This window comes from Babylonia areolata, chromosome 21 (assembly GCF_041734735.1).
Source record: "Babylonia areolata isolate BAREFJ2019XMU chromosome 21, ASM4173473v1, whole genome shotgun sequence".
NCBI classification, from domain to species: Eukaryota; Metazoa; Mollusca; class Gastropoda; order Neogastropoda; family Buccinidae; genus Babylonia; species Babylonia areolata.
This window is the reverse complement of record NC_134896.1, coordinates 46,857,487-46,870,548: the sequence shown is the minus strand read 5'-3', so window position 1 is coordinate 46,870,548 and position 13,062 is coordinate 46,857,487. Positions and strand designations below refer to the sequence as shown.

The 13,062-nt window shown below is 43.5% G+C and overlaps 1 protein-coding gene across 1 annotated transcript in view; it reads left to right on the top strand.

The window, feature by feature from the left end:
• LOC143296197 (uncharacterized) overlaps positions 1-13,055 on the top strand; it is a 19,491-nt gene extending 6,436 nt beyond the window's left edge. Inside the window, exons 3-8 of the mRNA XM_076608010.1 lie at positions 1,455-1,591; positions 2,649-2,819; positions 5,343-5,466; positions 7,290-7,429; positions 10,606-10,862; positions 12,316-13,055. Coding sequence (XP_076464125.1) covers positions 1,455-1,591; positions 2,649-2,819; positions 5,343-5,466; positions 7,290-7,429; positions 10,606-10,862; positions 12,316-12,944 — 1,458 coding nt within the window. The 3' untranslated portion in view covers positions 12,945-13,055. The remainder of the gene's footprint in view (positions 1-1,454; positions 1,592-2,648; positions 2,820-5,342; positions 5,467-7,289; positions 7,430-10,605; positions 10,863-12,315) is intronic.
• The last annotated feature ends 7 nt before the right edge of the window (positions 13,056-13,062 follow it).

The window sequence follows — 13,062 nt, the reverse complement described above, 5'->3', positions numbered from 1 at the left end:
AGACCTATCATCATAAAACAAGAGAGGCAAGGCCTTCAAGACTCATTTGTGATAAATTAAGTCCCCTAGCATTAATTACAGAGTAATTTCCCTTTTTTACTATCTGCACCAAAACGTTTGCAAAATAAATAAAAATTCCATGCTTAGCAAAAGAAGTTCCTGTTTGAACAAAAAATGATAATAATGACTCCTCTTGTGTCAAAGTGCCAAGTTTAGAGAATACAAAAAATATAAATATAACAGTAAATGCAGTTTGCATATAATTAGGCTTCTTTTTTTTCTTTTTTTGTGCCCATCCCAGAGGTGCAATATTGTTTTAAATAAGATGACTGGAAAGAACTGAATGTTTCCTATTTTTATGCCAGACCCGTTCACACATGATGATCACCACCAACAAGTCATCATCATCAGTCATCATGATTTAAAAAAAAAAATATATATATATATTATTAAGAAGAAGAAAGAAAAGTAGAAGAAGAAGATGATGATGATAATGATGATGAATATTGTCGTCGTCGTTGTAGTTGTTGTTGTTAATATCGTTTATGTAATTATGTTTATCATGTCGTTTTTGAATTAATTTCTACTCAGCTAAAACAGATTTCACACAAGATGACTAAGAAACACGCACACACACACACACACACACCTAGCTATATTTTATTGGATAATATAGTCCACACAACCGGCTGTGAACTAGAAATGTGTTTTCCTTACTGAATTCAGTGGGTGCAGTGATGGGAGGGGCAGGGAGAGAGGGAATGGGGTTGGTTCAGGTAGTCTGCCCATCATTTTCTTCTTTTTCTGACTGCTTATCTTTATCTTGTCAGTCTGTTCATTTTTCTTCTTCTCTCTTTTTCAGTGAGTTATTCTTCTTTTTTCCCCCAGCTACCTTTTTCAGTTTGTTTAAATACATACATACACACAGACAGACAGACAGAGATATATATGTATCTCTCTCTCTATACACACACACACACACACAGAAGTTTTCATTTTCTTGTTCTTGTTCATCATCATCATCATCTTCTTCTTCTTTCTTTCTTTCTTTCTTTTTTCATCATCGTTATCTCCTCCTCCCATGCTCGTTTTTTTTTTCTTCTTCCTCCTCCTCCTCCCCCTCCTCCTCTTCTTCTCAGTCGTGTTCTTTGCTGCCTTTTTCTTTCTTTCATTCATTCTTTCTTTCTTTCTCCATCTTTGTATCGTATTCCCTCAAGGCCTGACTAAGCGTGTTGGGGGTACGCTGCTGGTCAGGCAACTGCTTAGCCGATGTGGTGTAGCGTATATGGATTTGTCCGAACGCAGTGACGCCTCCGTCCTTGAGTAACTGAGCTGAACTGAACTTCATGATCTGTTTCTTCTCATTTTTTTTTTTCAGCTTGCTGATTATATACTGCATTGTTCATCAGTCAGCTCCGCGTGTTGTTGTTCTAAACGATGTCGGCACTGTGCAGGTGATGATGAGTGAAGGGTTCGGGGTGAAGGACGTGGACACCCGTGACCCCGTGACCCCTGACACTAAGTTCCTGTTGGCTTCCCTCACCAAGGCCTTCACCTCCGCCCTCCTCACCAATGTCATGGCCGAACAAAGGTCAGATCACCGGTATCTCATTATTATTTCTTTATGTTTTTATTTTTATTTTTTAAATATATATATATTTTTTTTTTACGCAGTATATTTTGTTATTTTAGCATGCCCACAGCTGTTTTGCTCATGTTTTATTTATTAAAAAAAAAATTATTATTATTTTTTAATAGTCATATTGTTAACAAGAGAGGTGCAAGGTGCCAGTACAGTGCATGTGACGGTCTTGATTCGAATCCCGGTTTCACCCTTTCTTCAAGGTTTTACTGGAAAGTCAAACTGAGCGTCTAGTCAATCGGATGAGACGATAAACCGAGGTCCCGTGTGCAACACGCACTTGGCGCATTGAAATAAAAGTCATGGCAACTGACATAACTGTTGTCCTCTGCAAGGTGCACAAATATATATTGCATGCACGCAAGTCCTAAGTGACTTGGGTTATGCTGCTGGTCAGGCATATGCCGAGTAAATTGTGTATATGGATTTGTTTTTGGTTGTTTTTTGTTGTTGGCTTTTTTTTGTTGTTGTTGTTGTTTTTAACGCATTGATAACCCCTTGATTAACTGAAACTGAAACAAACAAGAGAGATGTCCCCATGTATATGTTGCTTGCATTTTCAAGCTATTTGAGAGCAAGGCCTTTTTTTTTTTTCTTTTTTTGCACTTGAGAGAGAGAGAGTTTGAGAACTATTTTTTGGCAGACACAGGCTGTCAGTTCCTTTTCCGCTCAGAGACATGTATTGTGTACATTCCCAGACTGACGAGGCTGGACTGATGATCGGTAGGCATGGGACTTTTGATCCAGCGTTCACCAGTCATCAACGTTCGATACCGCGTTTCGCCATGGTGTTTGTGTCCTTGGGAAGGGCACGTCACTCCGAATTTCCTCACTCCACTCGGGTGTGAATAGTTTGGTCACCTGACTTCGGTTTGGGAAGGCGAGGTGTGGGCCCCGCCTTCCTGTGCTGAGCACCAGACACAGAGGATTTGAATTCGCTGCCCCAATGGTCATGAAAGGCTATAGGACCTGTAATCTTTTTTTTTTTTCTTTTTTAAATTCCTAGGCTGAAATTGTCGACGAACGTGAGGAAGACGCTGACGGAGGACTTCAAATTCAACAACACCCTGCGTACAATCTACGCCACTGTGGAGGACCTGCTGGCCCACAGACTGGGCATCCCTAGGAACAACTACGTCCGTCTGGCCAATGACTACAGTCCGGCCAATTTCTCCACGTGGGTCCTGGCCTGGCCTGGCCTGTAGATCAGCTGCTGCTGCTCCTGCTGCTTTTTGTTCTGCCTTGTTGTTCTTGTTCTCCTTGTTGTTATCGTTGTTTTTTGTTGTTGTTGTTGTTGTTGTTGTTGTTGCTCTTCCCCTTCTCTTCCCCCTTCCTTATTCTTGTTCATGTTCTCCTCTTTCTTCTCGTTCTCCTTCTTCTTCTTGCAATTGTTGTTCTTCTCCTCCTCCTCGTCCTTGTTCATGCTCACCACGTTATTGTTTTTGTTCTCTTTGTTGTTGTTGTTGTTGTTTTTGTTGTTGTTGCTGCTGTTGTTGTTGTTGTCATTAATATGGTGTTGTTGTTTTGTTGTTGTTGTTGTTGTTCTCATTAATATCATGTTGTTGTTATTGTTGTTGTTGTCATTAATATCTTGTTGTTTTGTTGTTGGTGGTGGTGGTTTTCTTCTTCATCTTCTTCTTCTTCCTGTTGTTGTCGTGTCTTTTTCTTGTTTTTCTTTGTTCGTATGATGTAACTCCTTTTTTTTTTTTATTTGTGAGTGGGATTTCACGTATATGACACTTGGTGATGGAGAGAGAGTAGGGGTAAAGTGAGGGTATTGTAGCAAGCACACCTGCAGCTCCACCGAACGCTGACATGGATTACAGGGTCTTTAACGTGCATAATTGATCTTCTCCCGATTTGGTATGCATATGACTGAGTACATATAATAGGGCTGGCGTATTGACCTGGGATACTGGGAGGAAAATGATAGCCACCAGATAGAATGTGAACCCCAAACCTACAGATTGAAAGTCCAACGCTCTGAACACTGGGCTATTGCACGCGTCAGGCTTGGATGCAAGTTGGCCTTTTTCTTCTTCTTTTTCATATTTGAGTTTTGGCAGCCAGCATTCTGGTGTTGACAATACTTGTGTTCTATGTCTGAAGTGTAAGGGGTTCTGGCTGACCATCAGAACTGATTACCTAACTGTTCAGGTAGAGTCTGACCATCAGAACAGAAATGACCTAACTAATCAGGTAGAGGCTGACCATCAGAACTGATGACCTAACTGTTCAGGTAGAGTCTGACCATCAGAACAGAAATGACCTAACTGATCAGGTAGAGTCTGACCATCAGAACAGAAATGACCTAACTAATCAGGTAGAGGCTGACCATCAGAACTGATGACCTAACTGTTCAGGTAGAGGCTGACCATCAGAACAGAAATGACCTAACTGATCAGGTAGAGGCTGACCATCAGAACAGAAATGACCTAACTGATCAGGTAGAGGCTGACCATCAGAACAGAAATGACCTAACTGATCAGGTAGAGGCTGACCATCAGAACTGATGACCTAACTGTTCAGGTAGAGGCTGACCATCAGAACAGAAATGACCTAACTGTTCAGGTAGAGGCTGACCATCAAAACAGAAATGACCTAACTGTTCATATAGATGCTGACCATCAGAACTGATGACCTAACTGTTCAGGTAGAGGCTGACCATCAGAACAGAAATGACCTAACTGTTCAGGTAGAGGCTGACCATCAGAACTGATGACCTAACTGTTCAGGCAGATCTGCAAGCCTACACCTCAGAACGATCACAACAAAATAACTGCTGAGGGATATCGAGATAGTAAGTGGAGGAAATCCTGCTACATGCGGAGCTGTTGGCAAGACAACAAATAAAACAAAAAACAAACAAGCGACCTTTTCTAAGAGATTTTCAGTGACTGCTTTGTTTCGCTGTCACGCCGAGGGGACTAAAAGCAGAAACCACAAGCGTACTGGTCAGATGTGTTAGTCCAGCTACCAGCCTGGTTCTGTGGGGTTCAGTTCAGCATGCGTGGACACTCAAGGTGGCTTCCCTTTGGCTTGGGTTGGAATAGTCTGGTCCGGGATGTTTTGGGGCTTGCTGGTGATCGGCCGGTATTTAGTTGTAAGCTGGTAGACTTTTTTGTTTTTTGCTCCCCCCCCCCTCTTTTATTTAGTATGAAATAACTTATATAAGGCACACCACTTCAAGCTATTGCGCTTAATTTGAAGTTATGTGCCTGTGTCTCACTGATGGCAACCATGCTTGTTCGTTGTTTCACATCTCTTTCTGTCTTTCCCTCTCCTGTCCATCTGTTAATTTATTTGTGCGTGCATGTATGCTTGCGTGCGAGCGCGCGCGCGCGCGTGTATGTATGTGTGTGCGTGCGTTTTCTTCATCATGCATGTACATCTGTATGAAGATATCTTTTTTCTTTTTCTTTTTTTTTTTTTATCTTCTTCGTTCAGTGATAGATGTGTGCACTCTTTGTAATGGATGTAAATTAGCTGGAAGAATGGACCATGTGCAAAATCTTAGTCCCTGAATAAAAGATATTTTGAGTTCAAAATTCTGAATTCGCTCTCTGTCTCTCCCCCTCTACCCATCTCCCCCCTTCTCTGTCTCACCCAGATCTACTAGTACCCGCTCCCTTCGTTTTATCACCCCCATGCAGAGGTAGCAACAACGTGTCAGTGTCCCCTGCCCTCGCTGTTTGTGCAGAAAGATCCGCTACTTGCCGTCCAGCGGTGGCTTTCGGGACTCCTTCTACTACAGTGACCTCATGTACGGTCTGTCCTCCTACATCACGGAGCAGCTGAATCATCGCAAGCCTTGGAAACAACAGGTTCCACTGCCTCTGTGTTGCATTGTGTTGTGTTGTGTTGTGTTACCTTTTTGTCACAACATATTTCTCTGTTGTGAAATTCAGGCTGCTCTCTACGGTGAGAGCATGTCGCCACATTGTAACATCAACCGTTTCTTTTCCTTTCTGTCTTTTTTTCTGTCTACAGTATAAGTGTGTGTTTTTTTTGTTTGTTTTTTGTTTTGTTTTTTTAATCAAAGTGGAGTTTTCTACAGAATACTGCCAAGGGCAATTCTCTCGTTGCCGTGGATTCTTTCACGTGCGCTAACTGCATGAGGCTAAATAGGGTACCGGCCACGGTTTGTCGTCAGTCTCATCCGAATGTGTAGCGTCCAGACCACCACTCTTGTGGAGGTGGGGGTGAAGTGGGGGGAGCTTGGGGGTTGGAGGGGCGTGGGGTGTGTGTGGGTGGGGGTTCTGGTGAGTGTGGGGTTCGATCCCGCACGCTCAGTTTCTCTCGCTCTTTCTAGGTAGACGCGTGACCACTTGGCCACCACTCCACTTTTACACATTGAAACAACTTGCTCGGGGAATGAGAGGACCTGGGGGCGGAGGTTGGGGTGAAAGAGAGGAGGAAGGGGGTTAGGTTCCAGTCCAGCTCAGCTCCTGAATGTCCACCACAGTTTCAGTTCAGTTTGAAGAAGGTGTGGAAGCGTAGCCTGCGGACTGGTCTATATACGCCACACGCCATCTGCTGTGAATAAAAAGCGGGAGGGAGTGGAAGGCAAGAGAGGATGGAGGGAGGAGACTTCATGGAAGGGACGTGATTGTATATTTGTATTTCTTTCTATCACAACAGATTTTTCTGAGTGAAATTCCGGGCTGCTCTCCCCAGGGAGAGCGCGTCGCTACACTACAGCGCCACCCATTTTTTTTGTATTTTTCCCTGCGTGCAGTTTTAATTGTTTTTCCTATCGAAGTGGATTTTTCTACAGAATTTTGCCGGGAACGACCCTTTTGTTGCTGTGGGTTCTTTTGCGTGCGCTAAGTGCATGTTGCACACGGGACCTCGGTTTATCGTCTCATCCGAATGACTAGCGTCCAGACCACTATTCAAGGTCTAGTGGAGGGGGAGAAAATATCGGCGGCTGAGCCGTGATTCGAACCAGCGCGCTCAGATTCTCTCGCTTCCTAGGCGGACGCGTTACTTCTAGGCCATCACTCCACTGCCCATGATGCAGTAAATTTACGCCCGTCACAACCAGAGAGTGACAGGTTAACTGAGACATGCATGCAAGCCAAATTGAAAAAAAAAAAAAAAAAAAAAAAAAAAAAAAAAGTGGTCGCACGAAACTAAGAACCCGCATCTTTGGAACGCGAGTGCTCATCCGAAAAAAAAAAAAAAAAAAAAAAAAGCTCCGAAGTGGGGACAAAGAAGAGAGGGAGAAAGCTAGGAATTAATGAAGTGAAGAATAATGAAATGAAGTTGCATGTATAGAAAGGCAAGCACACACACACACACACACACACACACACACACACACACACACACACACACACGTACAACACATACGCGCGCGCAGTAGGTACTGCGAGAGAGAGAGAGAGAGAGAGAGAGAGAGGGAGAGAGAACATAATTTTCGTACTGTGGAAGGTAACATCATTATTATCCATCATTAGTTTTCCCTTTCTTCTTCTTCTGCGTTCGTGAGCTGCAACTTCCACGTTCACTCGTATATATGCGAGTGGGCTTTTACGTGTATGACCGTTTTTAACCCGCTATGTAGGCAGCCATACTCCGCTTTCGGGGTGGTTTTCCCTTTCAATGACCCCCTTCCCACCCACCCCCTTTCTGTCTCACGCAGATTCGTGACGCCCTCTTCACCCCCCTGGGCATGCTCAACTCCACCTTCGTGGATGACGTGGACTTCAAGAACGACGACGTAGCCACCCCCTACATACGTGAGGACGGTCAGACAGTGAAGGCTTCCGTCGACCTCATCAAGTAGGTCTTTCACTCAGTCTCACACGGCCCGTTTTATCTGGGGTGTAGCAGCCTCAAGCTATCCACCACCCTGGCGGTAGGGGGTTTCAGTTTCAGTTTCAGTTTCCCAAGGAGGCGTCGCTGCGTTTGGACAAATCCATATACGCCACACCACATCTGCTAGCAAGATGCCTGACCCGCAGCCATAACCCAACGTGCTAACTCAGACCTTGAGTGCATGCATATATGTTTGTGTACCTATCCGAATGGATTTCTTCTTCAGAATCTTACCAGAGAGGACAACACTCTCGTTGCCATGGGTTCTTTTTTTTTCAGTGCGCCAAGTGCGTGCTGCACACAGTGAGGACCTCGGTTTGACTAGACGCTCAGTTCAACTTTCCAGTCAAACTTGGGAGAAAGGACCGCGGCCGAGAGCGGGATTCGAACCCAGACCCTGTGTATTGGCAGACAAAGTGTTTTAACCATTCTGCCACCTTCCTCCTTGGCAGCAGGGGGATAAAGTCCAACTGTGGAGAGTCAGTTCTGAATATCTGAAGTTTACCCCCGGGGGGGGAGGTCATTCCACATTGACCCCGGGCTTCATCTGCGCTACCTAGATTTGGGTTAAAATGATGAGAGGAAACACGCACGCGCGCGCGCGCACACACACACACACACACACACACACACACACACACAAGGAGCAAAATAACTTTACATTTTAAAAAAAACGAAACCCATATTCTCTTATCTTCTGCTCTGGAGAAAAATAACATTTTATTACGAAAAAAAAAAAAAAGAAAGAAAAAAGAAACCCCCCAAACCCAGAAAATATCCTTTAACTCATATTCTCTTATCTCCTGCACAGACAATGGGAGGAGAGAGGAGTGGAGAGAGGGGGGAGGAGGGTGCAGGCCGGAGTAGGAGATGGGGGGGTGATAAGAAAAGTGAGGTGAAAACCCATTGCATTTGGGAATTGTGTGTACTATTAGAAACATCACAATAAATGCTCAGGCTTGTTTTGCTCTGTTCTTTCTAGACTTTATATTAACCCCCCCCCCCCCACCCCCCAAAAAAACCCCCAAACAAACCCCAAAACAAAACAAAACAAACAAACAAAACAAAACAAAAAAACCAGCAGTAACAACAAACCCACTGTGCTATGTCTTGCTCTCGAATCAAAATGTTAACTCAGTGCCAGGGGGAAAACGGTAGAAAGTGGTGTTTCAGGTCATGAAACACTATCCAAAACAATAAGCCCAAAACTGACAAAACGATCTGGAGATATACCACTCTGGACAAACTGTGTGAATTTTCAGCCTTCCAGAGCTATTTCCCCTTTTTCTGATGACGTCATCAGTGACGTCACTGTGCACGTACGTAATACGTTTATGGCAGTCAAGTGGTTTTAATTAATATTAAATCAAATTAACCAAAGTCCAACGGACAGAGCGTCCAATCACGACTCGCGATGATTTTGGTTCGAGTTTCGTGCAGGTCAGAATTTTTTCTCCCTCCACTTTAAACCCCGTCCCCTTCCCACCCACATGGCCATTACCCACCAGCGTCTTCCCTGTACCTCCCTCTGACCTTTCTATGGGTCTATATTGTGCTTCATTTCAATACAATACATGTGCTTCATTCGATAGGAAAAAAACACAATAAAACTACACGCTGAGGGGAGGTGGGAGGGGGGGGGGGGGGGGGGGGGCGTTCTCTATGTAGCGACGCGCTCTCCCTGGGGAGACCAGCCCGAATTTCACACAGAGAAATCTGTTGTGACAAAAAGAAAAAGACAAACACAAAATACAAATACAATACAAGCTTCTTCTTTTTTCTTGTTTTGTTTTGTTCGGACGTTCTTTTTTTTTTTCTTTTTTTTTTTCTTTTTTTTTTACAGAGGTCATGAAGTTTGCACTGAGCTGGCATACAAGAACCCGACCATGGAAATAACAAGAAATCTAATCTTAATAAGAGTCCTTCAGCATCACTGAATGTCCGAAGGGCAGGGGTATCCTAGAAAGACTGATAAAGTATAGAATGAACCAGACTGGACTGGACTGGACTGGACCTGATTGGACTCAGTCCACTCGTCTACCTCGAACTGGTGGTCGCTGGTATTGTGATTATTGTCATCAACATTAATTGTGCTCACTGGTGCAGTTTTACCAGTTTCAGTTTCAAGATGTCAGAGTATGAGCCATGTTCACCACACCACATCTGTGTATTAAAATGTAGCCGTGTACTGAACACGAGTGGTTCTAATAGGAGACGGTACAAAAGAACTAATGATTGATTGAATGTATTAAAGGATAGACAAGAATTCCCGTGCAGAGGCCATGAACATATAGAGGCCAGTCACAAATGTTTTTTTTTTCTATTGTTTTATTTACAATAGTTATAAGAACATAAGAAAAGAAGACATAAAAGGAGAAGAGATAAAAAAAAAAGAAGAATAGAAGGCAGTGCCTGGAATGACACGAACAAATGTCGACGGCTACAAAAGAACTAATGATTGATTGAATGCATTACAGGATAGACAAGAATTCCCGTGCACAGGCCAGGAACACATAGAGGCCAGTCACAAAAAAAAGAGAAAAAAAAAGGAAAAAAAGAAGCAGCAGCATTTGTCTGACATGCACACAGCCCCATCGTGCTGTTCAGGCCCTGTTATTAGAGAACTGATGCATGTATGGATGAGCGACATACAGCATAAAACAAACAAAAACAGAAAATACGCTTACAGGTCATGACCAGTTATGTTTCTACTGGTGCAGCTATTATGCTAATTCTTTTTTCTTCTTTTTTTTAAATAATATTTTCATGAGCGTATGTGGTTCCAAGACTAACTGCCTGCAAAGGCACCAGATGCATTTGGACCAATTGAGGATAAAACCCTCCTTTTTAGTGGTCACCGTCTTCCCGCCATATGGCAATACGAGCAACCCCTTCATGTTAGTAAAAGCAACCCCAGATTCTACACGAGATGGCATCCTTATTCTTATGACACTTAAATTTCAACTTAAATCAGATGATATTATACAGGAAAAACGAAATGTGTCTGTTTGTGTTCAGTGTGAGTGATAGCATACAAAAACAAACACACACACACACACACACACACACACACACACTCAAGAACACATTCATAACACACCACCTGTTCTTAACACCTACTTGGCACTGCCACCATGCAGACACTGGGGCCGGAACTTGGGCTCTGGAAACATCATGTCCTCGGCCAACGACATGGCCCAGTGGATGCTGATGCTGCTGAACCAGGGCAGGGACAGGCAGGGACGCCGGGTGCTGAGTGACGGGGTGCTGGACGACGTCTTCTCCCCACAAAACGTCCTTCGTCTGAGCTCTGCTTCCCAGCACAGGAAACCTGTCACCCCCTATAGCTTCACCGCTGATGGTTATGCTCTGGGCTGGAGAGTGGGCTACTACAGAGGTGAGTACAGCTGTTGTTGTTGTTGTTTTCATTTTTACTAGTTTGCTCTGGGATGGGGATGAGGGTACAAAGATGTATGAAGCATTTTTCTGGGTTTTTTTTGTCGTTGTATTGTACGTGGTGGGAGAGGTACAAACAGTTTGTTATTATTGTTACTTTGATGATGGTGATATTGTTGCACGAGGAAGAAACAACTTTGTGATAATTATCATTATCATTAGTAATAATAATATTCAGTGATTCATTCATGGTATTTCAGTGATGAAATGGATGTGTATGAACGAGGGGAAATACTAACACCACACCGAAAGAGTAAAAAAATAATACTTAAGGAGAAAGTTTCGGATGAATTTGCTGAATGGTGGTTAAACTGCTTTACTTGTAAAAAAACAACAACAACAAACCCAAAACCCCCAAACACAATGAAAAGTTGTTCTTTAAGTCTACCAGAAAAGAAACACATCTATCTATTTATAATTTTGATATTCATAAATGTGTGCGTGTGTGTGTGTGTGTGTGTGTGTGTGTGTGTGTGTTCCTCCTTCCTTCAAACATGACTCTTTTTGTATTAAAAAAAAAAGAAAAGAAAAAAAGAGGGGCAGGCAAAGAGAGTAATATACAGAGAAAAGAAAACATATGGACATTAGAAACTGACACACATTTCTGTATTTCCAGAGACACATCGTCTATCCCTGCATGAATGAACATGTCTGCAGTATCAGAAACAGGCAGGGAGAAAATCAGGGAAGAATGCTTTTCTGTTAGTGTATCAATAATGGAGATCTACTTGTTGCCTACTGCCTGCACCTGAATTCTCTCTCTTCATCGGATCTGACCTCATCCCATTCCATTTTGAAATTTCTGCTTATTTTATTTTATTTTTTGTGTCTTCCATACAGAGGTGTTTTGGCTCAAAGTGCTAGATTGAAAACACACCTTTCTTTGATGAATATAGTCCAGTAATGTATGCCATGTTGTATTACTATTTTGTCACAACATATTTCTCTGTGGAAGTCTGGCTGCTCTCTCCAGGGAGAGCGTGAGGGCACCACCCTCTTTCTTCTGCTTGCAAGTTTATTTGTTTTCCTGTCAAAGCGGATTTTTTGCTAAAGAATTTTGCCAGGGCCAACCTTTTGTTGTTGCGTTTTTTTCTATGCGCGGAGTTTTATGCTACAGACAGGACCTCGATTTTTTGTCTCATCCGAATGATTAGCATCCAGATCACCACTCAAAGTTTAGTGGAGGAGGAGAAATACTGTTGAGTGTTGGGTGTTTGATGCTTCATAAATCTAAAGAAAATCTAAAGGAGTGATTACGTTTGGCTTAGTCTGTGTGAATGTGAATGCTTGTGCTAAATACAGAAGTGGTTTGAAAAACTCGAGATACACATGACGACTTCATCTCTCTGCATGTTCAGTAAGTGTACCAATGTACTTATTATCTTCTGTGCCAGGTTACCAAATGATTTACCACTCAGGCAGCTCGTTCGGGTACCGTGCTTACCTAACCCTCCTACCTGACAAGAAGGTGGGTGTGGTTAGCCTGATGACTGGTGAAGATGTCGGGTACGGGTTCCGCATTGCCCTTCATACCTACCTGATGGACCACGCCTTAGGCCTCCAGCCCTGGATCAACAGCAGCTCCATCTGCACCTACCCGGAACCCTGGCTATCATCCAGGGCCAGAAACAAACGATCTGCAGACACGCCAGACGCGGAGAATGAAGGGATGCAGTTTACTGATGAAGAAGAGGAAACAAAGATTGGGTCAAGTCTCCAGAGCCGAGTAAAACGGGCGGCGGCATCACTCCCCCTCCAGGCCTATGTCGGCAGTTACCACCACGCTGCCTATGGAACTCTGCGTGTCACCTACAACACCACTGCCCAGTTTCTGCAGCTGGAGTATGGTGTGGGTCTTTGGCGTCTACAGTCCATTGATGGGCATGAGTTTGATGGCCAGTGGCTGAAAGCTTTGCCCAGAATCGATATGGAGTTCAAGTTCTTAAGTAGTGGGAGCACTGTTTATGCTGTGTTGGGGACAGGGTTTGAACCCAAAAAGCCCCCGGCATTCTACCGGCAATAACACAAATGCACAGCTGATAGTTTGATTTTCAGCCTGCATCTTTTTGTTGTTTCATTGTTGACTTGCATTTTCTAATAATAAAACGTGAAGCCGACTTGACTCATCTTTTGTGTTTATC